Source organism: Thalassophryne amazonica, chromosome 8 (assembly GCF_902500255.1).
Source record: "Thalassophryne amazonica chromosome 8, fThaAma1.1, whole genome shotgun sequence".
NCBI classification, from domain to species: Eukaryota; Metazoa; Chordata; class Actinopteri; order Batrachoidiformes; family Batrachoididae; genus Thalassophryne; species Thalassophryne amazonica.
This window is the reverse complement of record NC_047110.1, coordinates 29,244,874-29,271,917: the sequence shown is the minus strand read 5'-3', so window position 1 is coordinate 29,271,917 and position 27,044 is coordinate 29,244,874. Positions and strand designations below refer to the sequence as shown.

General features: G+C 41.2%; 1 protein-coding gene across 1 annotated transcript; it reads left to right on the top strand.

Moving 5' to 3' along the window:
* Window positions 1-23,698, top strand: LOC117515384 (carboxypeptidase A1-like). The gene is made up of 11 exons (XM_034175915.1): window positions 1-154; window positions 1,233-1,314; window positions 4,361-4,495; window positions 4,613-4,717; window positions 6,177-6,278; window positions 7,069-7,170; window positions 7,260-7,370; window positions 12,001-12,091; window positions 20,334-20,533; window positions 20,679-20,763; window positions 23,315-23,698. Exons 1-11 carry the CDS (start codon window positions 57-59, stop codon window positions 23,500-23,502), a joined length of 1,299 nt encoding a protein of 432 aa, XP_034031806.1. The 5' UTR covers window positions 1-56; the 3' UTR covers window positions 23,503-23,698.
* Window positions 23,699-27,044: the final 3,346 nt, after the last annotated feature.

Here is a 27,044-nt window from a genome sequence, read left to right as displayed (position 1 = left end):
ACCTTAAGCAAGGTCGTGGTTTGGACACGTGGCCCAGCACGCCTGGATATAAACACATGGCCCTTGCTTGTTTCCCACCGTTGGTCAGGATGAGGGGGCTGCTTGTGTTCACCGCGCTGGTTGTGGCCATTGTGGCCAAAGAGACGTTTGAGGGGTAAGTTTGTATGCCAGTGTTCTTCACTGTGTAAAATAGGCGAATCTAAACAAGATATGTCGTGAAAAATTAAAATGTGTTTATTATTATATTGTTTTAGCTTTTACTCATTATAGAAATAATAAATAAAATTATAGTGGTGCCAAAGAAAATTCTTTTTATGACTTAAATCTTAAAAAGCCGAGTGGCTATACACTTCTAATGTAATTCCAACTCAGCCACGACTGTGTACACGCCATGAAACCTTAAAGTTGTGGTACGGTAAAGTTCAGCAAAGCTTATTCATGTGCTTCAGTATACTTGATTGTCTTTGTCCTCTACGTGGTTAATTAACTTGAACCATCTTAATTAAAAGGTTTTGGCATTATTAGGTAGTCAAATTATTTAAGTTATTACAACTTATTTTTTAATTGCCATTCTACTCAGAAGTACCCAAACTTAAAAAAAAAAAAAAAAAGACTCATTGGAGGAACTCAATTCAATTATGTGCAGGATTTCCATCTAATAAATATATGTAGCCACAACTCAAAAAACCACATCCATTCAAAATAATTTCATTTAATTTAGTTGGAACTACATATATTTATTAGATGGAAATCCAATCCAATGAATAATTTTTTTAGTGCATGCAAACTGTTTTTTTTTTTTTTTTTTTTTTTTTTTAAGTTATTTCAGTCAAGTCAGATCAAACTGTTTATTTTAAAACCATTGTCAAGTTACGAGGGGTGATTGAGAAGTCTTGAACCTGGCTCAGAGTAAGTAGAGCGTGGCTCTCCATCTTTTGCATTCTGAGAAACGTTTCTCAACACTGAGTCAAAACCTCACACAGCCCCTCATTAAGTCCTACTGACTAAAATGTCCCCCATTCAAAAAAATACCAATCTCACTTTGGGAATCGAACCTCAGACCCTGGCCACTGCCTTTGATGCCAGTTATGAACTAGATAACAATAACATTGACTCCACAACACTTCTGCTTTTCTTCTGCTTAAGCAGAAGCAGTGCAAGTTGAGAAATGTGACTTCCTTATGTGCTAACTTCCCGTTGTCAAAGGCTTATTGTGATGTTTATCTTCACAGGCATCAGGTGTTTCGTATCATTCCCAAGGATGAAATTGAGCTCATGCACCTCAAAAACATGGAGCTGATGGAGGAGTTGGAGGTCAGGCACCATACATTCATTCATTTTCTACACCCGTTAACTCCAGTTCAATGCCCGGAGGGTCTATCCCAGCAGTCATAGGGTGTGAGGTGGGGTACACCCTGGACTGGACAGGGCCACATAGGGATAAACAATGCAACGATGCATTTTTCATTATTACATGATATTAAAGGCTAACGATCACATCCTAAATTATTGTTATGCAATGCTCAATAATTATGACAAAATAATTTACAATTTTAAGATGCTAATAAGGATTATAAAAGTCTCACATGATTTTGATTTGAAACATATTTACAAGAAAAATTCTCATATTTATCATTTAACCTGTAGTTATTTATGAGAAGCTTTCCTGTAAGTGACTTACTATAGTTACTATAGTTGGTGGGTGAGATTTCCATAGTAAAAGCAAACGACGTCTGGCTAGTAACGAGGTAAATCGGATAATCTCCAACTACACAGAGTTTAAATGCATGGTCTCATTTGTAGCACTAAAGATTGTTATCAGTGGACAAGGATGAAAAGAAATGTCCAGTATACTAGATAATATGGTGAAGTAGCTCGACCAAAATGTGTGTAGTTTTGGACATGTAAAAAAAAAAAAAAAAAAACCATATGGCTCAAATTACACTGACTGTTAGAGCATCTGTCTCTGGAAAGATCTGGGATAGTTTTGCATTTTGAGAAGTGGATCTTGTACATTACCTTGAAATGAATGAGAGCAAGTCGAGCACAAGACAATACCCTGTGTTTCTCCCACCAACCCTCACTGGATTGTAATCCCAGCTCCTCCTTCCAAGCAATTTTTGTTTTTAGATTGGATTGATCACAAAGATAACATTTCCATTTATTATATAGCACCAAATCACAACAAAGTTGCATCAAGAGGCTTCACACAAGTAAGGTGTGCAATAGACCTGAGGAGGAAGCTGATACAAATTTAAAATGTTTTCGAAATTGATACCAAATATTTACAGTATTAAGCACAATCGGGTTTCTCACATACACTGATATCTTAGTTGGCAGAGAGGAATAGGTAAGAGCAGATAAGGAAGACAAAGAAGAGCAAGATTAAGCCTCTATTTTACACCATGATAGATTAGGAGCATCAACCCATAATCATAATTTCTGAACATGAGACACCTATAGAGTACTGAATGGTAGTTTTTTTGCATGTTTCCTTGATGCTATTAAAGCGTTTGATAGAGTAAATCACTCAGTATTACAGTTGTGCTCATACTTTTACATACCCTGAGAGAATTTTGGAATTTTTGCCCATTTTTCAGATAATATGAATGATAACACAAAAACCTTTTTGTCAATCATGGTTAGTGGTTGTGTGAAGCCATTCATTGTCAAACAACTGTTTACTCTATTTAAATCATAATGACAACAGAAAATACTCAAATGACCCTGATCAGCCACAGCATGAGGTTAAGAGAAAGAGTAGCAGAAGCGAGGCTTAGAAAACAGGTGAAGATCTGTGAGCAGCAATATGGTTTCATGCCGAGAAAGAGCACTACAGATGCAATATGTTGCTGATGGAGAAGGTCAGAAGGAGTTACATTGTATGTTTGTGGATTTAGAGAAAGCTTATGACAGGGTGCCAAGAGAAGAGGTGTGGTATTGTATGAGGAAGTCTGGAGTGGCAGTTCCTGCTGCTGAAAAGCATCCTCACAGCATGATGCTGCCACCACCATGCTTCACTGTAGGGATGGTACCTGGTTTCCTCCAAACATGACACCTGGTATTCACGCCAAAGAGTTCAATCTTTGTCTCATCAGACCAGAGAATTTTGTTTCTCATGTTCTGAGAGTCCTTCAGGTGCCTTCTGGCAAACTCCAGGTGGGCTGCCATGTGCCGTTTACTGAAGAGTGGCTTCTGTCTGGCCACTCTACCATACAGACCTGATTGGTGGATTGCTGCAGAGATGGTTGTCCTTCTGGAAGGTTCTCCTCTCTCCACAGAGGAATGGTGGAGAGTGTCTATTGGGTTCTTGGTCAGCTTTAGGAAGAGTCCTAGTGGATCTAAACGTCTTCCATTTACGGATGATGGACACCACTGTGCTCATTGGGACCTTCAAAGCAGCAGAAATGTTTCGATATCCTTCCCTAGATCTGTGTCTTAAGACAATCCTGTCTCAGTCAATTCCTTTGACTTCATGCTTGGTTTGTGCTCTGATGCACTGTCAACTGTGGGACCTTATATGTAGACAGGTGTGTGTCTTTCCAAATCATGTCCAATCAACTGAATTTACCCCAGGTGAACTCCAATTAAGTTGTAGAAACATCTCAAACATGATCAGTGCACACCAAAATAGGAACTGCTGTCTCAACAAGAAAATTTATGTAATACTTTGCATAGATTTTTTTAAAAGTTATTTAAACTCAGCCATTACTGAGTTAATGCCACAAGACATCTCTAGTTCTGTTGAAATAATGTTAAAAAAAATCTATGCAAATAGTTACTTCACTTTTTTTCGTTGAGACAGCACTTCTTTTTTTAGAGTGTGGAAATAAAAGCTGAGCACAATAAGTCTTTGGTGTATATAGAAAATGTTTTCTTTGAGTTCAGCTCATGAAAAATGGCAGCAAACACAAAAGTGTCACATTTATATTTTTGTTCAGTGTGGTACTGTATGTTAGGTAGTCTGGCTCCAACAACATACCTTTGTGGCACGCCCAAAACAAAACAGTCGCCTATTTTTAGAGTCATGGGAGTCACAGAACGTATTTTGAACCTATGTTAGGTTGGTCATAACCCCAGTGTGACTACACCCTTAGAAAATCATAAAGAAAATTGGGAACTACAAATATTTAAATGGCTGTCTCAATTCTTTTGCAGTGTACACTTTAATGAAGGTTATTTAGCCACACAACAGCATGACTGTATTTTAAGTCCTATTCGTCTGTGTGCCTTGGCTCCATCATTAATTAATATTTTTGTAATCTTTTCATTTTTCTGTCATTTATTTTGTATTCTTTGTTCCGCTAAAGAAAATAAACTTTTGTCTTGATTTGTTGCATGATGTCTGTTTATCTTTTAGTTGGACTTCTGGAGAGGTATCACGGGTGTTTCCAATCCTGTGGATATCAGAATTCCCGACTACTGCCTGCAAGCTGTCATTGCCTACTTGGAGACTCAGAAGATCGCGTACTCCATCATGATCCACGACCTGCAGGTACACGGTTGCCTCGGCCTAGTTTTGAAGCGTCATTGCGCTCGTGACAATCCCAGCTGTGTGACGGACTAAATCTCTGCACTTCGGACAACTGTGAACTATGTCACTGTCTTCCAGGTTATGCTGGATGAGGAACAGGAGGAGATGGATGCAGCTTCTCGTGGTACCGAGCCCAGAAACACGGACAGTTTCATCTATTCCAAGTATCACGTCCTCAATGATGTTAGTGCCAAAAGCACGATCCAGCTGTTAACCATTAAAAGTATTATTACTACATGTTATGGAGGTGTAAAGACAGTCATATGAAAGTTATTTTAGGTTGAATTAAACAAACAAGCCATAACTTTAGATTTCTTTTACCCCCCTCTTTGCTGTCACATTGTTATAAATCCTTATATTTGTTTAGGTTTTCTGTAGATTTAAATGTAAAATATATTCATCCATTTTCTATACTCACTTAAAGGTCACGGGGCGTGAGGTAGGGTACACCGTGGACAAGACACCACTCTGTCGCAGGGCCACACGTAGACTAACAAACACATTCACACACACAACTACAGTCAATTTGGAGTCACCAAGTCACATGCCTTTGGTAGGAAGCCGGAGCACCCAGACGGAACCCGCGAAACACGGGGAAAACATACAAACCCAACACAAAAAGGACCAAGTGGGAAACGATCCCAATGACCTTCTTGCTGGAAGGCAACAGTGTTAACCATTAAGCCACTGTGTATGCAAAACACATGATAAAAACACATAATAATAATAATAATATAGTTTATTCAATACACTACATTGAAATGTTTCAAAACCTTTGAAACACCCATATTTCAGGAACATGAAGACATCCCTTTTTGTGCTGCCACCTGGTGAACACTGGCACCTGCTGGATCGTGCAGGAATGTGCATCCATATAAAATTATGCATCTATCTATATACTAAGAGACAACTGTTTGTGTGTGTGTATATGTCTCTCACGTGTCCAATTGGAACATCAGAATTGAGCCAAACTTAGTACACATATACTTTGACATATTAGGAGTGATAGGCTGTTGAACACTTTAGTAATAGTACTAGTAGTAATAGCAGCTGTGTCTTCTTAAGGCAGCTTTAATCATGTCCTAACAGTTCTCTGGAATCCAGGATAAGTGGGAGGTGATAGGTTTTTTGTGAAGATGAAGTTTTCATTTCATTCTCTGAACAAATCCGCCCTGGGGCAGGAAATTGGCTAATTTCATATTAAAAGGCTACAGTCCAGTGCAGCGACTGTACGTGCACCACCACATTTGTTGCTTGTATACCAAGTGGCACCATTAAATGTGTTATGTGAGTTCAATCCAGTGTGTGCACTATCATTGTTAATGATGTCAGGAGGCTTCAGATGTACACAGACCAGGCTTTTTATGGTAATAATATAAAAACAATATAAATCAAAAAGTCTCTCTCTCTCACACACACACACAAAAGAAATTATCGAGTGAACTCAGTTACTGTATTTGACTATATGATTCTTGCAGCTGTATTTTGGGTTCATTTTTCATTAAGAAACCGCACATCTTTTACAAAAAGATGGTATTATTTATAGTATTCATTTTGTTGATTCTTATGCTTTTTATGATTACAAATTTGCAAGAACAAAGTCTGACTTGCTGAAGACCAACCACTGCTTTACTTTTTTTAGATTTACAGATTTCAGGACATGCTGGTGGCTGAGAATCCAAACCTTGTCAGTAAACTTGTGATTGGTCGAAGCTACGAGGGTCGTCCTCTTAACGTGCTCAAGGTAAGTGACCGTGAGCTGACATGAGGATTTCAGTGCCAACACCATCCGACATTTGAAAAATTTACACATTGACAACAAATAATGATGCTTAAATAGTGACTAAAAGGTCGGTGATGCTTCTTTGTGTCAGTGATGGCATTTTCTTTTCATGTTGGAGGATCTCAGTGAAGAGCTGAACATTTGTGGAACACGTCATGTTCATTTCACAAATAATTTTGATATCTTCAAGGTTCTGAGAAAGATAACGCAAAGAGAAACAATGCAATTCATAATTATTGTCATTATTACTGTATATGGCTCTTTTTAAACCATTACTCAGTTGTTTAGTTTATTAAATGTTAGGAAATGTCAAAAAATGGACATAGAACCCAACAATACACCCTCATTTAATTTTAACTAGAAGAGATTTGGTAATGCTCTTGTTGGTAATGTGATAAAACTAATAGCTTTCATGAAGATGAATGGATTTGTGTTCTCAAGGCTGATATACTGAAAATGAACAGATTGCATTTTAAAATGGTTGTAATTACTAAATGGTTCATGAGACATTTTTTTTTTAATCCCCTTGAAATAAATATGAAATTCCACATGACAGGCCCATCTTGATTATTTAATTTCAAGTCCACGGTGGTGGTGGACAGAGGCAAAATTACAACAATTGTGTCTCTGTCCACATACTTACTGTAATAGGCCCAGGCCAACTTTAAAAACCACATTATTTTTCTTTAATTACCCTTGCTAATGATCCAAACATGGCTGAAAACATAACCTCTGTTCATGTGTTTCATAGTTCAGCACCGGTGGAACAAACCGCCCCGCCATCTGGATCGACACTGGGATCCACTCCAGAGAATGGGTCACTCAGGCCAGCGGCATCTGGTTTGCCAAGCAGGTGCGTCGAGATCTTTGACTCTGCTTTTAAATTCTCTTCAAGTCCTTGCCTCTGACTGCACGTCGTGGCTGTTCTCTTTCTGTAATTAGATTGTGACAGATTATAAACAAGGCAAGCCTCTCGCCGCTATCCTCAACAAGATGGACATATTCCTGGAGATTGTGACCAACCCCGATGGCTACGCCTACACCCACACTGGTGTGAGTCTCACAGCTACGGTGGATGGTAGAATTGTTTTGTGCTGCAGTTTCCCTGTGATATTGTCTCACTGCATTCTAAAGGCTACTATAGAACTTTCTAGTTCAAACATATGTCAGGCATAGCGTAAGAGTGGCTCAAAACGAGTGGACACAAATGCAAGTTCTCACCAGGGATGGAGTTAGAAAAAGTTTTAATCGTCAAAGCAAGCAGGGAGTCGTAAACAGGTGATCCAGCAGCGAGGCAACGGTAACAGACAGACGTAATGCTGAGGCGTGGTTCAACAGACAGGCACAGGTCAAAATACACAGCGAGGAGCCAATCAGAGGCAAAGACAAACTCAAGGTCGAGGACAAAGCAAGGTCAAAAATCCAGCAGGCAAAAAACAGGGCAAAGGAAAGGTTGGAACAAAGGCTGGAGAGTGACATGAAATCAGCAATCTGGCTGTGAGACTGTGAGGGCTTAAATAGGGAGCAGACTAATCAAGGTGTGATGAGTTGCAGGTGTGTGGATGGCTCTGGAAGGGGGCATGACCAGGAAAGACAATGGTAAGTGCAAGAGAGTGCAGTGAGACAAAAGTAAAGCAAACTAGGCCAAGATAACTGACAGAAAAACCAACAGTGCAAAATGTGACATGCGAGGCAAACCATAAGTAACGTGAACAAAACAGAAGGGAAAAACTAGGAAATAAAGAGACTAATCTAGAAAGCAGAGGTCTTTCATTATAACTGAAACTAGAACAGGAATGATACAGATTAAAGTATAAAAATAAATGCAATAACTGATAAAGATTGCAAATCAGACTACAAGCTGAGCAGAAAATAAATGACATAAAACAAAACCAGTGACCAGAGAATTTAACACAAAATAAATGATACAGAGAATGCAATAAATAACTAAAGGAACATAACCAGATAAAAACACTGAAGACAAATAATAACCAAAAAAGTGACTAAAGCATAATACAATAAATGTGAAAAACAAAACTAAGACTGAAGTAGTTAAAGGGACCACAAGTGAAAGAATACAAAAGTAATACAACAGTACAGCAATAAGGAAAAACAAACTACAGGCAAAACAGGAACTAAGACAAAACTAAATACATGGCAACCAAGTGAAACACATAAAATAAGTGAAACAAAACTAATCATAAATAGAGCATAACCAAGAAGACATGATATAAATAAAAACTGAGAAAGCTTAGAATCTGGAGGCCAATGAGAACCCACCACCAATAGTCCAGTCATTTTATGAAAAGAAAAAGAAAAAAAAGGGGTCAACCCGGAACACTTTGCAACAGAAATGATTTTGGTGGCATTTGAACCCTGAAACTGTTTTATAAAACATACTAAAAGTCTAGAAAGATAAAAAATCAGGAACACTCCCAAAATCAGAGATGGCCGTCTGAAAACATGCAAAAATGTAGTTTTTCCAAAATAACACATCTATTGATGTTAAATATAAACTTGGGTATTGTGGACATTTTGACACCAAAATTAGGTCTCTATCTGTAACGCTTCTTGAGATACAGCCTATATGTAGTTTACATACACTCAAGGATGGCAATTTGGTTTGTGTCCTATTACGTTAAAAATATTGCAGTTAAGGCCCATAAATATATTGAAGTTGAATATAAACTTGTGCATTGTGGACATTTTGGCACCAAAAAAATAGCTGTAGCTATTACAGTTTTTGAGATATGGTATAAAAATACATCTACACTCGACAAAAATTGATGAAATTGAGCATTATGTTGAAAACTAAGTACCATTTCTGAAATGTTCATCTAAAGAAGGTAATAATCTTTTTGAGTCAATATTTCACTGGAATATGAATAGAGAAGTTACTCATATTATGTACAGTATAATAGAGTGGATGTCAGTGCACAACCAGGGCACACTGGTGACACTACTGCTGTGTGGACAACCTGGAGAAAGCCTCAATTCTCTCAGATATAGTCGCTTTTGTGATAAGGTTGCAACAAAGACAACTCATGTGCAGCCACAGTGTTTGCCACCCACTTCGGCAGCTGCCAAGTTTCATAGTCTGAGAGTTTACCTCCAAGTTCAGGAATGGAAAGGTGAAGATGAAGGTGACAGCATGCCATTGCAAGAATGGGGATGGAAAGTTTCTGATAGTCAGGTTGTCCCAATCATGACTGACTTGCAAGCAGCACCAGATTCTCTTCTGCATGCTGTGAGATGTAACTGCAGTACTGACTGTAGTACACTGCGATGTACATGTCGCAAACTTAACTTGGATTGCTCAGCAGCGTATGGCAACTGCAGAGGTGCAGGGTGTACAAATGCAGGCCAACTCAATGATAACCAGGATGTGTCATGATGTACACAATACTGATTTCACCTGAACTTTTATTATTATCATACTTCATTGGTTTTACTGTAAAATTAGTGTGTGATTACATCTGTGTCATTAAAAAAGTTAGTGCAGCTGACAAGCACTAAGAATATTATATTACATTCTTTAAATGAACATTTCAGAACAGTTGGTTTCAACATAATTTCACAATTTTTAGCCAAGTGTAGATGGCTTATGTGCTGTATCTCAAAAACTGTAAGAGCTACAGCCATTCTTTTGGTGCTAAAATGTCCACAATACACAAGTTTATATTCAACTTCAATACATTTCTGGGCTTTAACTGCAATATTTTTAACGTAATAGGACACAAACCAAATTGCCGTCCTTGAGTGTATGTAAAACTACAAATAGACTGTATCTCAAGAACCGTTACAGATAGAGACTTAATTTTGGTGTCAAAATGTCCACAATACCCAACGTTATATTTAACATCAATACATTTATGTGCTTAAATATTTATATTTTTTGAGTTATTTGGGAAAAACCAACTTTTTGCATGTTTTTGGGTGGCCATCTTGGATTTTGGGAGTGTTCCCAATTTTTAATCTTTCTAGACTTTTAGTATGTTTTATAAAAACAGTTTCACGGTTCAAATGCCACCAAAATCATTTCTGCTGCAATTTGTTTTGGGTCAAACCATAAAATGACTGGACTACAAACAGGAGTCCCTCATGGGCAGGAGCATGACAAAATACTTACATGCATTACAATACAAGTGACATGATTGAGCGTAATATCTAGGAGTACACAGCATAATTTCATATTGTATTGTTAAAGACATAACATATAATAAATCAGGAAATTAAAATGCATTTATTGGAAAAAGAAACAAAATTGGACATTTTCTAGGTAGAAAAGAGTTTTAATTAAATTACAATAGCAATACATTGACATTTTTAAAAGCAAACGTGCTTCAGTAACAAAATAAATTGGGATTAGAATTAATTTGACATTTGAATTTTTATAGCACAGTGAAGTGGGGAGTATTGGCCTTTCAAAAGTTTGTATCAGTTAACGTTTGCATAAAATGTAAAACAGTTGTTTCGATCTAATTGGAGGAAGAGGAACACAAGCTACAGCACTGGGATTTGAACCCTTCAGAACATTTACAGTTGAAACGTATGGTTACATCCCTCAACTTGGTCTTAAACGTTGCATGCCAATTTTCTCTTATTCCACAAATTTCATATTGTTAAACATGTTTGTCAATTAAAAATGTATACTTAATTTCCATAAGAGATTATTTTTTTGTTTTTGAAAATCGTGATTAGGAGATATTTTTATTTCAGATTTTATTTCTTGTATCATATTTTCAATTACTTTCTTTTCTGGACTGCAAGTCACTTTCTTATTACTAATTTGGGACATCCTGTGACTTATATTCTGAAATGACTCGCGTATGTCAAGAAATAGTGGTATAATGGTACAGAAAAATTACAGTTTGGTACATTTTCATTACAGTGGAAAAAAGAAACACAACATTAAATATATTCCACCTATGTTCTTTAGGCTAGTGTGTAACTGAATAGTCTTGCCAGATTGTCACAAAATGTTGGGTTTTATTTTTTCTAGAATTGTTGTGAAATATATGTTTAAATAAATAACTGTGACTTATACTCTGGTGCAACGTATGTACAGTCTTATGGCTGGTCCTTTTTAAGCTTTTACAGTTTTCCCAGGTGTCCTTACATATGTTCACTCTGGGAAGAGATTTGTTACCCAATTCCTTCTGACATTTTAGTTGATAGCAATGATCCCCCACCACCACCACCACCCCACCCCCAAAAAACCCTCACACTTTTTTGGTGTCAGGGTTACACATATAATCATAGACAGATGCCACAATGTAAGGAGAAAAAAATCTCTACGGGCCCTTGGGAAGCGTCATTAATCTCCAAGTTGCTCCCCATGTGCAGCTGAGTGCCTTGCATGGTGGCACGCTGACATCGGAGTGTGTATGGGTGAACGTGAGGCACCGTTATAAGGCACTTTGAGCATCTACACTCAATGGAAAAGTATACTAATGCAGTCCATTTGCCATTTTATCCACAGGTGTATTTTTAACCAATTCCTCAAAATAGCCATTCTAAATACTTACTTATACTGTTTGCTTAATAAAATGTAGATTCATGCATCTCCATAAAAGAAAGTATTTACAAAACTAGTCATGTAAAGAAAAATGGCAGCTCCATTTTTTTTTTTTTTTTTTTGGTCACCAAAATACCAACTGCACCAACAAACTGATGTTTACAGAACCGTATGTGGCGTAAGACCAGAAAGCCCAACCCCGGCTACAACTGCGTTGGTGTCGACCCAAACAGGAACTGGGATGCTGGATTTGGAGGTAGGTCTTTTCCTTGGGCCTGGGAGGTGTCATTGCTCTAAAAGTTGTTCTACTGTCGCTTTTATTGTGTGTCCGTATTTTCTGCACGTGACACATGGCAGAAGTGGCTGTGAAAAGGATCCAGCCTGTTACGATAGTCTGCTATAGACCTATAGTATAAATATAGGACTACAGGAGACAATTTTTTTCTGATGATCTTAAAAATTTTATTTCTCCTGTATTTATCATAAATACACTTCAAAAAGAAAATGCATTAAAGATCTTCTTTGAAATTGCAAAACAATGTGAATCTTAAAAGAGCTAATGTAACCAAAGTCAGCAAGAGTGAATTTACTATTTATACTTTATGATCTTTTGCAAGCCAGTAACTGTTATTAGTTATGAAGTCCACATACAGAGGCGTATCTTAAGGTTCCATAGTGTATTTATGCTTTTGGGTTGTCCATTACACAGGGCTTAATCCCAAACTAACACACAGAGTGCTGAGAGGTTGTATAGACATTACATAAATCAAACAAATCAGGTTTTCATCTGTCCTTACTTTAAAGAGTCGTGTTCACTATTTATATAATCGTCTCATTTTTTACAAGTCCAAATAAAAATATGTTTGAAGTGTCTTTAAAAGCAGGCCGAATGCTCAGCATTCAGCAGGAAGAGCCATACTATATGAATTTTATCATCTACCCATTGGGTTCCACTTTATTTTTGGAGTCCATTTTAACATGTTTTCTCTAACTTTTGTTTTTATTATGCTGTGACTACAGATGTAGCACAGTTGTTCTATTTCATTCCTCCTGACTGCCAGAGGGCGGTGCTTTAGCACCTGGATAAATACATGTGCGCAGCACAGAGGTCGAGAATATATACCAACAAAGTCACACCATTGAATGTGACCTAGGTGACGTCACTGGTTGTCTTTATATACCAGACGCACCCAGCGCTCGCTTCTTTTCTACATTCTCGCATTCTTAGAGGTTTAGAACGCATTTAGCTGCGATTGCTGCTCTCGCTTGTAGCCTCGCAACCCACCTTCGGTTGGAGCTACGTGCACTGCACACGTCCTCCAGAGGCTGCGAGACATGGCTTCACCGTTTTTTGTATTCTTTGACGCCTGTCGTGAGTACACCTTCCTAAACGCCGGGTGCGCGCCTTGCCGCTGCCCTGCTGGATATTTTCCTCTGTGCACATTAGCTGTGTTGTTTCGATGAAAGCTGGCTATTTGTTTAGTTGTGTCGCTAACCCCGTTAACTACGTGGTAGTGTGTGTATCAGAACCAGTATAGTGTACTGTGTTGGGCTTGCCGTGAGTGTTTTCCACTCCTTGAAGTACTTTGTCTGCACTGCCGCCATTTGCTAACTTTAACAGCTCCGCTAGCAGCTAGTGTTGTCGTCGTTGCTCTAAGTGACTTAGCACTTGGGCTGTGAGTTTTTTCGGCTGTGTGCATCGTGTTATTACTGTGGCTGTGAGTGTTTCACGCTCCGGGCCTTGTATTAGCTTTTACACTGTGAGTGTTTCACGCTCCGTGCCTCGTGTCGAGTCTGCGGCTGTGAGTGCTTCACGCTCCGTGCCTCGTGTTACTATTTACACTGCGTGTGATTCACGCTTTGTCTTTCCATTTGTAACCATCAGGGCTTGCGTTAGCCATCTGCACTCAGTCCACAATGTTGACAGGGCCTTTGTTGCATGGCTGTAGTACCTGTTTGGCTCCCTTGAGCCCAGATGATGGACATATGTTTTGCCCCTCCTGTCTTGGGATCGGACACCTGAGGGAAGCCCTGACTGGCGATGCCTGCCTTAATTGTGCCAGCATGCCACTGGCAGAGAGATCTGCTAGACTTGCGGCATTGGAAAGTGGAATATCTAGTGCGACTTTGGCCTCCAGCCCCAGGAAGGACCCAAAGCGCCGTAAACGCCCACATGCAGGAGCCCCTTCTGCTAAGAAGGTTACTCATGACCATGCTTTGGCTGAAAAGGTCGAAACGTTGACTTCTGAGTTTGCTCAGATTAAGTCCTTGCATCTGAATCTACAGCCTAAGGATGCAGTGACAGTTCCTGCTGTCCCTAATGAGGCTGATCAGACCAATGTAGTTACTCAGCAGGAGGACGATGTCGTGTCTATTGCTGCAACTGATTCCTTGTACATGACAAGTGATATAAACTGTGTGGAGGATGAGGATGAGAGGCGTCTTTCTCCAAGCCATTCATTAGTGGGCTGTCATACCTCAGAGGCAGAGTCCATGCCGCAAACCGAACCTGGACTATCCTTTGTCAAGCAAGCTGTTCAGTTGGCCTTATCCAGGCTTGGGGTCGACAATCCCCCTGCGGAAACCACCGCTTCAAGTGCCTTTTTCAAAGTCACTCAGAAGCCTGAGTTCAACGTTCCAGTTTCACAGCCATATATCGAGGAGCTCCACCGATGTTGGGCGGACCCCAAATCATTGACCCATCTATCACAGGACTGCAGAGCCCTTAGCTCTATGTGTGATTCAGCGCAGTATGGTCTGAACCGTATGCCCGCCATTGACAGCATTATTGCGAACCTGGTTGTGGCTCCAGCTGATGCTGCTCGGCCAGATGCCCGCTGCCCACGCCCTCAGTGTAGGGTCACTGATGACCTCCTCACCAAAAGCTATGACATAGCTGCTCGCATCGGTCGCCTAGGCAACTCACTGTCCCATTTAGCCCTTGCCCTCTCAAAGTCTTTGAGGGAGGCAGAGGTTGATGATGCTACGCAAAGTCTTAGTGATGCCTCACTCCAAACCTTTGCTTATATGTCCAGAGAGCTTGGCAGACTGATGTCAACCCTTACCATCACTAGACGTCAGGTGTGGCTTGCGCAGTCCCCCTTTCCGAATCCTGCAGAGGCACACTCCGTTCGCTGCTGGTTCTTCCAGGCCAAGTATTTGGACCTGCGGCCCAACAAACTTTAGAGCGTGCTGTCGAGGCTAGTAAATCTCCGCAACAGTTTGTTGACCTACACCGGTCTTCCAGACCTCAGCCAGTCAGACGTGCTACAGCTTTTCACTCTACATCCAGGCTTCCGCCGACTCCCAGAGCTGCACATGCTTTTGCAATTGAGGGCCAGCTCTCCCAGCAGCCTGCCTTTCGTGAGCCTACGGGCAGACCCCCGAGAACTGAACGGTTTTGCAGAGCTTCCAGTAATCGCGTCCAGAGGTCCTCAGGGATGCGAGGCAGAGGTGGTCGGGTCTGACTGCCAATGTTTGGCCCCCAGCCGTTTTTCACAAAATCAACTCAGCCACTGGGAGGCTCAAGTTCAAGACCCATGGGTCACTTCAACCTTGTTCGAAGGTTACAGAATTCAGTTCGGATGTCGTCCTCCAAAGTTCAATGGGGTGAGGAGTTTCCAACTCGGTGCAGTCTGCTACCCTACAATGGGAGATTTTGGAACTCCTGGAGAAGGGGGCCATAGAGCCAGTTCACAGATCAGACCAGCTCAGGGGGTTCTATTCAATTTACTTCCTTGTTCCAAAGAAGGATGGCGGCTTTCGTCCTATCCTTGATCTCCGACGTCTGAATCGTTATATCAGAGTGCTGCAGTTTCACATGCTCCGCACAGTAGACGTCCTTCAAACTATCACACCAGGAGACTGGTTCACAAGTGTCGACTTAAAAGACGCCTATTTCCATGTGCCAGTGGCGCCTCATCACAGGCAGTTTCTCTGCTTTGCTTTCGAAGGTCAGGCATACCAGTTCAGGGTGCTTCCTTTCGGCCTCTCTCTTGCCCCTCGTACATTTACCAGATGTATGGCTGCAGCACTAGCCCCACTGCAAGCTCTTGGATTAAGAATCCTACCCTACTTAGATGATTGGCTTGTCTGTGCTCCGACTCAGGGCTGTGACGCTGCTCCGGTTGATGGGCAAATTGACTGCAATGTCGCTAGTGGTACCTTTGGGACTTCTGTTCTTACGTCCCCTACAGATTTGGATCAACAACCTAGGCCTCAACTCAAAGTTGCATCAGCACAGGCTTGTACGACTCTCCAACCAGTGCCTTCTGCACCTCAAACCCTGGGGGAACGTGGACTTCATCTGCAAGGGTGTCCCTCTAGGGTCTGTTCCTTCTCGCCGAGAGGTGGCTGTTACAGATGCATCACTCAAAGGTTGGGGGCCGTGTGGAATCATAGGATGGTGAGGGGTGTCTGGAGTCCTCAGGAGAGACTCCAACACATAAACATGCTGGAGCTTCGCGCTGTGCGACTGGCTCTCAAGCATTTCCTCCCAGCCCTGAGAGGAAGACATGTTCTTGTCCGGTCGGACAACACGTCAACAGTCTATCACATAAACCATCAGGGGGGCACCAGGTCCAATCACTCATTGGCAGAAACTCGGAAGCTTCTCTAGGGAAGCCCTACCATTATTTAATGCTTCGATCTTAAATATGATCAATCTATCTTTGTTAGTTGGCTATGTACCACAGGCTTTTAAGGTGGCAGTAATTAAACCATTACTTAAAAAGCCATCACTTGACCCAGCTATCTTAGCTAATTATAGGCCAATCTCCAACCTTCCTTTTCTCTCAAAAATTCTTGAAAGGGTAGTTGTAAAACAGCTAACTGATCATCTGCAGAGGAATGGTCTATTTGAAGAGTTTCAGTCAGGTTTTAGAATTCATCATAGTACAGAAACAGCATTAGTGAAGGTTACAAATGATCTTCTTATGGCCTCGGACAGTGGACTCATCTCTGTGCTTGTTCTGTTAGATCTCAGTGCTGCTTTTGATACTGTTGACCATAAAATTTTATTACAGAGATTAGAGCATGCCATAGGTATTAAAGGCACTGCGCTGCGGTGGTTTGAATCATATTTGTCTAATAGATTACAATTTGTTCATGTAAATGGGGAATCTTCTTCACAGACTAAAGTTAATTATGGAGTTCTACAAGGTTCTGTGCTAGGACCAATTTTATTCACTTTATACATGCTTCCCTTAGGCAGTATTATTAGACGGTATTGCTTAAATTTTCATTGTTACGCAGATGATACCCAGCTTTATCTATCCATGAAGCCAGAGGACACACACCAATTAGCTAAACTGCAGGATTGTCTTACAGACATAAAGACATGGATGACCTCTAATTTCCTGCTTTTAAACTCAGATAAAACTGAAGTTATTGTACTTGGCCCCACAAATCTTAGAAACATGGTGTCTAACCAGATCCTTACTCTGGATGGCATTACCCTGACCTCTAGTAATACTGTGAGAAATCTTGGAGTCATTTTTGATCAGGATATGTCATTCAAAGTGCATATTAAACAAATATGTAGGACTGCTTTTTTGCATTTACGCAATATCTCTAAAATCAGAAAGGTCTTGTCTCAGAGTGATGCTGAAAAACTAATTCATGCATTTATTTCCTCTAGGCTGGACTATTGTAATTCATTATTATCAGGTTGTCCTAAAAGTTCCCTAAAAAGCCTTCAGTTAATTCAAAATGCTGCAGCTAGAGTACTGACGGGGACTAGAAGGAGAGAGCATATCTCACCCATATTGGCCTCTCTTCATTGGCTTCCTGTTAATTCTAGAATAGAATTTAAAATTCTTCTTCTTACTTATAAGGTTTTGAATAATCAGGTCCCATCTTATCTTAGGGACCTCGTAGTACCATATTACCCCAATAGAGCGCTTCGCTCTCAGACTGCAGGCTTACTTGTAGTTCCTAGGGTTTGTAAGAGTAGAATGGGAGGCAGAGCCTTCAGCTTTCAGGCTCCTCTCCTGTGGAACCAGCTCCCAATTCAGATCAGGGAGACAGACACCCTCTCTACTTTTAAGATTAGGCTTAAAACTTTCCTTTTTGCTAAAGCTTATAGTTAGGGCTGGATCAGGTGACCCTGAACCATCCCTTAGTTATGCTGCTATAGACGTAGACTGCTGGGGGGTTCCCATGATGCACTGTTTCTTTTTCTTTTTGCTCTGTATGCACCACTCTGCATTTAATCATTAGTGATCGATCTCTGCTCCCCTCCACAGCATGTCTTTTTCCTGGTTCTCTCCCTCAGCCCCAACCAGTCCCAGCAGAAGACTGCCCCTCCCTGAGCCTGGTTCTGCTGGAGGTTTCTTCCTGTTAAAAGGGAGTTTTTCCTTCCCACTGTAGCCAAGTGCTTGCTCACAGGGGGTCGTTTTGACCGTTGGGGTTTTACATAATTATTGTATGGCCTTGCCTTACAATATAAAGCGCCTTGGGGCAACTGTTTGTTGTGATTTGGCGCTATATAAAAAAAATTGATTGATTGATTGATTCTCTTATGGGCGTTGCCTCGCCTTCAGAGTGTCCGAGCAGTTCATCTGCCCGGTGTACAGAGCAGCGCAGCGGATTTACTCTCCAGACAGAAACCACCACCGGGAGAGTGGAGACTGAACCCGATTGTGGTCCAAATGATCTGGCAGAAATATGGTGCAGCGGAAGTGGACCTTTTCGCTTCAAGCACCTCGACACATTGCCCACGATGGTACTCCCTCTTGGAACCAGACAGCCCGCTGGGGCAGGATGCATTGGCTCACCCGTGGCCGGATTGCCTCCTTTATGCCTTCCCTCCTCTCCCGCTGCTGATGTTGACACTGCACAGGATAGATCAGAGCAGCCACAGGGTGCTGCTGGTTGCTCCATTCTGACCTGGGAGGATTTGGTTTCCCATGATTTACAAACTCCTCGAGGGAGAACCTTGGGCTCTCCCGGAGAGGAAGGATTTGTTGTCACAGCTACAGGGGAGGATTTGGCACCCTCACCCAGAACGCCTTCAACTGTATGTGTGGCCGTTGAGGGGCCAGACTCCTTGTTAAGTTCTTGTGACCAGGCTGTTGTTCAGACTATCCTTAATTCACGTGCTGCTTCTACCAGGGCTTTGTATGACAACAGATGGAAGCTGTTTGCGCGGTGGTGTGAGAAACAAAAGTTAGACCCGGAGCATTGCCCTGTGCCTATTCTCCTCAAATATTTACAAGAACTGCTGGAGAAAGGACTTTCTGTCGCTACCTTGAAGGTTTATGTTGCTGCAATCTCTGCCCGGCACGTCTACGTTGATGGCCGGTCAGTGGGTTCACACCTCTTAGTGTGTTGTTTTTTGAAAGGTGCTCTACGTTTGCGGCCTCCAAGGCTTGCACGCGTACCTTCATGGGACCTTCCTCTAGTCCTGGAAGGTTTAAGCTTATCCCCTTTCGAACCAGTTGAAAGTGCTGATCTTAAATGGGTGTCAGTGAAGACTGCCTTTCTACTTGCACTGTCTTCGGCTAAGCGGCTGGGAGAGCTCCATGCCCTATCAGTTGCTGGGGACTGTTTGCAATGGAATTCTGACGGATCTGGGGTTACGCTGTGGCCTAATCCGTCCTTTTTACCCAAGAGAATTTCAACTTTTCATGTTAACCAGCCAGTTTCCTTGGCTGTGTATGTCCCGCATTCTGATCCAGGGTTATCTGTTTCAGGTTCCCTGTGTCCTGTCCGAATGTTGAAGCAGTACATTAGTGCGACTGCCGGGATCCGGAAAACGGATGCCCTGTTTGTGTGTTATGGTGATCACAAAAGAGGCTGTGCTGTCTCAAAGCAGCGACTCTCGCATTGGGTCATGGATGCCATTTTACAAGTATACAGGTCCAGAGGTCTTCAGCCTCCTAAGGTTACGTGCCATTCCACCAGAGGGGTGTCCACCTCCTGGGCTGCACTGAGAGGTGTCCCTTTGAGTGATATTTGTGCTGCTGCTACGTGGGCTTCGTCCTGTACCTTCGCCCGCTATTACAGACTGAATGTGGCCGCTCTTTCTGCGGTGACTTCGGCGGTGTTGTCTGCCTCCACTCCCCACTGCTGATGCGAGGTGTGTGACTCTTCGTGACCTTGTTGGTATTAAGTCATCCAGGTGCTAAAGCACCGCCCTCTGGCGGTCAGGAGGAATGAAATAGAACGAGAGTTACGAATGTAACTACGGTTCTATGAATTCCGGATGACCGCCAGAGTTGCTTGTCACTCAGAGTCTTGCGAGTTCATTCCAAAAAGAAGCGAGCGCTGGGTGCGTCTGGTATATAAAGACAACCAGTGACATCACCCAGGTCACATTCAATGGTGTGACTTTGTTGGTATATATTCTCGACCTCTGTGCTGCACACATGTAGTTATCCAGGTGCTAAAGCACCGCCCTCTGGCGGTCATCCGGAATTCATAGAACCGTAGTTACATTCGTAACTCTCTTTTACTGACTTCTTTACTCCTTCTAATTCTGCTGCCATCACATCCAGGTCCCGGTGCCAGTAGTAACCCCTGCTCTGAGACCTACCGTGGACCCAGTCCTCACTCTGAGTCTGAAGTAAAGTCTATTGTAGACTTTGTGAAATCCCATCGCAACATCAAGGCCTTTATCTCTATTCATTCGTACTCCCAGATGCTCTTGTACCCCTATGGTTACACTACAACTCCAGCCAAAGACCAAGCTGAGCTGGTAAGACAAAGAACCCGTCCTGTGCGTTGTGTGTTGGATTAATGGTTTCAAGCTTTATTTTAATGTTAAAAACATAAAAATATAATCTTACTAAGAGAGCTCAGATGCCTAAATGTACATATACAACTGTGATCTCGTCCCACAGCACAGTCTGGCTGCGAAGGCCATTAAGGAGCTCACTTCTCTCTATGGTACTAGGTACAAATATGGCAGCATCATCAACGTCATCTGTAAGTTTTATACACTGTTGTTTAAAATACTAACAACTTCTGCAGCTCATCTTTTCCCAAGCTTGATATCACTTGATGAGAAAATAAGGTCATGACACAATAATGAAGTGCCAACAAGCTATTCAAACTGTGGTGAAAACACACACACACACACACACACACATATATATATATATATATATATATATATATATATATATATATATCTTTTGATCAGTTGCAATGCAGTACACAAACCCTCCAATTTTTCACAAGATGTGTGCACTTGGGTTGAGACGATTGAGCCAAAGCTCGGAATTTATCCATTTCAGCCATGTATATGTGGTTTGTCTTGTGCACCACAATCAAGCACAGAAATTCCACTACACCAGGAGGTGCAGCTGAAAGCTGCATCAGCTATGAGCCAGTAAAATACACACACACAAGCCCAAATGAAATGCACACTTTCAAAAATGAATTCTAATGTGACTGTATTTTGGTCACAGAAAGTAAGAAAAAGACGTTTTTGGAACAAACAGCTGAAATGCAGTCAAACACAGACAACAGCGTCTGACACGTGGCAGCTCCACACTCACCTGCAGGGGAAAATAAGTCTCCTTCTGGTAGGGCTGTTGCCCCACCTCCTTGTCTAGAGGTGAGAAATGCGACTGCTTGTAGGATTATATTTGTTATTGCTGGCAGACACTGCATCTGCCAAGATACTGACACAACACCAGACAATACCTGCCATATATGCATTATTTATTTGACTTGGCCCGAGCACTCAAGTTAGGATGACCTCTCAGATTTAATGTGCATATGTGCATCAGTACTAATGTGCATCAGTTTTAGAGTTACTGAGAAAATCCTTTTAAAATTTATAACACCAAAATCTCTTCAGTTGACATTCAAATGTGATGATTCTTCATCTTACAATAATACATACTGGCAATTTCATTTCAGATTAACTAGAGTATTTACAGTTCATCCAGAAAGTATTCAAAGCGCTTCACTTTTTCCACATTTTATGTTCCAGCCTTTTCCCAAAATGGATGAATTTTTCATTTTTTCCTCAAAATTCTACACACAATACCCCATAATGACAATGTGAAAAGTTAGGTTTTTTTGTGCATTTGTGCAAATTTATTAAAATTGAAAAACTAAGAAATCACATGTACATACGTATTCACAGCCTTTGCCATGAAGCTCAAATTAGAGCTCAGGTGCATCCTATTTCCACTGATCACCCTTTACATGTTTCTGTAGCTTAATTTAAGTCCACGTAGAGTAAATTCAGTTGATTGGACATGTTTTAGAAAGACACACACCTGACCTGAAGTGAAAGGACTTGTCTGTAGACCTCAGACAGGATTGTCTCGAGACACAAAAGGTACAGAAACATTTCTGCTGTTTTGAAGGTCCCAATGAGCACAGTGGCCTCCATGATCTGTAAATGGAAGAAGTTTGGCTCCACCAGGACTCTTCCTGGAGCTGGCTGCTTGTCTAAACTGAGCAATCAGGGAGAAAGGTCTTAGTCAGAGAGGTGACCAAGACCCCAGTGGTCACTGTCAGAGCTGCAGCATTCCTCTGTGGAGAGAGGAGAACCTTCCAGAAGGACAACCATCTCTGCAGCAGTCGGGTCTATATGGTAGAGCGGCCAGATGGAAGCCATTCCTTAGTAAAAGGCACATGGCAGCCCACCTGGAGTTTGCCAAAAGTCACCTAAAGGACTCTCAGACCATGAGAAACAAAATTCTCTGGTCTGATGAGACAAAGATTGAACTCTTTGGCGTGAATGCCAGGTGTCATGTTTGGAGGAAACCAGGCACCATCCCTACAGTGAAGCATGGTGGTGGCAGCATCATGCTGTGGTGATGTTTTTTAGCACCAGGAACTGGGAGACTAGTTAGGATTGAGGGGAAAAATGAAAGCAACAATGTACAGAGACATCCTGGATGACCTGTTCCAGAGCACACTTGAACTCAGACTGGGGCAACAGTTCATCTGTCAGCAGGACAATGACCCCACACAGCCAAGATATCAAAGGAGTGGCCCAGCCAAAGCTCAGACCTGAATCCTGGAGAGATCTGTAACTGGCAGTGCACCGACGCTCCCCATCCAACCTGATGGAGCTTGAGAGGTGTTGCAAAGAGGAATGAACAAGACTGCTCAAAGACAGGTGGACCAAGGTTGAGGCATCATATTCAAGAAGACTTGAGGCTGTAATTTCTGCCAAAGGTGCATCAACAAAGTATTGAGAAAAGGGTGTGAATACATACACACGATTTCTTAGTTTTTCATTTTTAATAAATTTGCAAAAAAAAATTAAAAAGAAATTCATGTTGTCATTATGAAGTGTTGTAAATAGAATTTAAAGGAACAAATGAATTTACTCCAATTTGAAATAAGGCTGTAACATAACAAAATGTGGAAAAGGTGCTGTGAATACTTTCCGGATGCATTGTACACGTCAACAGTAATTTTACCCAACAAGATGAATACATATATTAGATAATAATGAGGCTGAAATTCTGAATCTAAATCTAATTGCTGTCATTGTTTTTATTCATAGACCAAGCCAGCGGCGGCACCATCGACTGGACCTACAACCAGGGTATCAAGTACTCATACACCTTTGAGCTGAGGGACACTGGTCGCTATGGTTTCATGCTGCCAGCCAGTCAGATTGTGCCCACTGCCAAAGAGACCTGGCTGGCTTTGATGGCCATCATGGATCACACCAACAGGAACCCTTACTAATAAGTGTAAAGGAAGAAATCCATAATGGAGAGAACAGATTTGGCAAATGTTAAGTTTTCTTTTGACAATTAGCCTGAATATCAGCCCCGAGACCCTTAACTGGAGTAATAAGTTGAAGATGACTGAGTGTGAGCCTGAATATCAGTGATGATGGTGTGAACACTGAGCAAACAAATAAATTACCATTCTGCAAAAATGTCCTGTTCTTTGTTTCAGTGTATTTTGCACAGGTTCTGATATTAGTCCTCCAAATCTTAAGGTTGGCATGAATTCAGAATTTCACATCTTTGCCTTTATTATAAGGACACACACATATGTAACTAGAAGTACTCGGAGAGTGCAAACCTCCGCCAAGGTCATAGGGTCACTGATGTCACATGGAATACCCTTTGGCAAAGAGACTTATTTCATGTCGTTTCACGCATCTACCATCATCTTTCAGATTCAGTGGTTAACCCTCTGGGGTCCAAGGGCATTTTTTGGACGGTTCACTCGCCTGGCATAAATGTTTTATTATTGCTGTTAACAGCTCTCCCTGCATCCCACAATCAAGTTTTATGTCTCTCTTTTTCAGGACAACCTGTACTTTCAGAATATATATGCTATAGTTGTGTTTTATAAGTGTAATAAAGGATTACAATCAGAAATAAGAAAGGAAAAAGTAAAGTGGGTATAATTTTCCATACATTTATTCAAAACACACAGCAAACTATAATAAACTAGCAACACATCACTCCTAAAAACAATCTTTGGTGTGTCACGTGAGGTGAATCTGCCCTACGATTGGATTTTGGAAAACCATGTTATGGTGAACCAATTCTGACTGGACACACATTGCTCACATCATCACACAGCTTCTATGAAGAGTACAAAGATGGTGGACGGTGGCTCGAAAGACCGTGGACTTAACTTTTCAGCAAAAAAAAGAAGTTTCTATGTCATATCATTAAAAAGTTATTTATAATTTAGTAAAGCTTGGTCTCAGCCGTCATATACGACAGCGTCGGCCGCAGAGGGTTAAACCCTTAGATCTTCAACAAATGTTTTTATAAAGAGAAACTATAAACTACACAAGTTTTTTTATTTTCTAATAAGTCTATTCAATGAGATGAAACAAATGCTAAATTATTGTTGTAACTTCATTTTTGTTCAGCCTTTATGACCCGTCTTCATGAAGTTCGATGCAAAAATGTTGAAATTGGCCCTATCCTGCAATGATAAAGAATCCTTTAAAAAATTACTGGATTTGGATCGTGTTCCGGATCATTACCAAAATTTAATGACTTCTAAGATAGGCCAAGATACACCCCTGGTAAAAATTTCATTGAAATCCGTTGAGGATTTTTTGAGTAATCCTGCTAACAAACCAACCAACCAACAAACGGACGCGACCGAAAACACAACCTCTTTGGCGGAGGTAATAAATCACTGCACTTTCAATGAAAATGTGGAGCTGAATAAAATAAAAAAAACATTTACCATGATACTTTTAACCATGTAGCTTTTATATGTATGAAAACATAAATTAACCTCAAGGAACTGACAAGCAAAATACTAAGGCTAAGTAGGGATGCTTCGAATGTACTTCAGTGTGCTTACACTCTTAGAAAAAGCGTTAATCTAGGGAAAGTGACTAAATATTGTCTAACTCGTGAATATCAATATACCTATGCAATATAGCTGTTTGCAGCATAGGACAAAGGAAAGATGCTACTCATGCACTCTAACATATTTACACTCTAAAATAAGTGTTTGAACGGAAATAAATGCTTTTTTATTCATTACAAGAAATCAATTTTGTTTTTATGGCCATAACCATTATTATTATTATTAGTGTTATTATTTTATGTTATTGGTATTAAGATGAATATCACCATATTTTTTAATTGAAAACATTGTAAATACCTGGTTGGCAAACTTCCTAGATATGCACAAATGTTTCATGAATATTTTTAATGAACTACTCTCTACAGCTTTCATGCTAGAAGATCACAGTGACCTAATTTTATGTCTCAGAGGTAGAGGCCTGTTGATGAAAGAATGCAGTTTTGCAGAGGTGCTGGATGTGGATGTCAAATGACAGGTGGGGATCAAACTGTACCCCAAGGTTAGTGACAGAGGAATTTAGGGGAATGTTGTGGCCGGCAAATGAAAAAAACAGTCAGAGGCAAGGACCGAAGTTGGTGAGGGGTCCCAATAAGCACACCTTGTTTTATTCCGGTTAAGCTGAAGAATATTGTCATTCATCCATGCCCCCGTCTCCTCCAAACAGGCCGTAAGAGCAGTTAATGTAAGTGATGTAGTATCCAACCTGACATAAAGCTGAGTATCATCAGCATAGCAATGAAAGGCAACTCCATGCCTGCTGATGATGTGGCCCAGGGGGAGCATGTATAGATGGAGAATAATGTGGGACTGAGGACTGACCCCTGAGGTACTCCACAGGTAACAGTGTGGGCCCTCGACCTAGCTCCTCCCAGAGCCACATACTCAGATCTATTAGTCAGGTAGGAGCGAAACCACTTGAGTGCTGTGTGGGAAATGCCAATAAAGTATTGCAATCGGTGGAGGAGGATAGAATGATCCACAGTTTCGAAAGCGGCTGAGAGGTCCAAGAGTAATAAGCGAGATGGAGAGTCCTGGTCAGAGGCCATCCGCAAGTCATTTGTGACCCTAACCAGGGCTGTCTCTGTACTGTGTGCAGTGCGAAACCCTGACTGAAATATTTCATAAAGACTGTGAGTGCAGGTGATTGTGAATTTGGGTGGCGACAACTTTTTCTATAATTTTTTAAATAAAAGGGAGATTGGATATGGGCCGGTAACTAGACAGAATATCAGGATCAAGAGGTTTCTTTAGGTGAGGGTTGGTAAGAGCTGTTTTGAGAGAATTTGGGAGATATCCAGTTTGCAAGTGTATAATGGTAGTGATAAGAGGGATTATAGAGTTGCTACTCGATTTAATCAGGGCAGTAGGGAAGGGATCAAGAGGACATGTTGAGGTCCTCATTTTCCTGATGAGTGCCTCAACCTGTCCCTGTGTGGGAAGGGCAAAATGAGAAAAGGAAAATGCTGTAGTTAGGTGGGGTAGATGGCAGAATACTGTGAGATGTTAAACTAGAATGGATGGTATCAATTTTTGAAATGAAAATATCAAGAAATTGATTATTGCTATAAAACCTGTGCCAATCCCACTGTGGATCTGTGCTGGATCTGCTGTGGTGACCCTGAACAAATGGGAGTGGCTGAAAAGCCAAAACAGAGGATTCACCTTGTCTAGTCACAATTAATGGTGTGATGCTGTAATAATTATGAGGTGTCAAACACCAACTCAGTCAGTACTGTCCATTTTCAGAGGTGGCATTTTATATTTTATAAAATGAAGCTCTTAGTTTCTCAACAAAAGTACAGCCTACATCTCTCCCACACCCACACACAGCATAACTGGACAACAAACCCTGTTGGTGCACTTCAAATTTATTAAGCACAGCATGACTCACAAAAATTCAGTTTATCTTCTGACACTCTAGAAGAGCAACATTT

Bases quoted from the DNA above. Each gene is read 5' to 3' on its own strand.
- LOC117515384 (XM_034175915.1), top strand. From the start codon at position 57: ATGGCCCTTGCTTGTTTCCCACCGTTGGTCAGGATGAGGGGGCTGCTT. The intron at 7,371-12,000 runs GTGAGTCTCACA...TGATGTTTACAG, and splicing joins ACGCCTACACCCACACTGGT to AACCGTATGTGGCGTAAGAC. The intron at 20,764-23,314 runs GTAAGTTTTATA...TTTTATTCATAG, and splicing joins CAGCATCATCAACGTCATCT to ACCAAGCCAGCGGCGGCACC.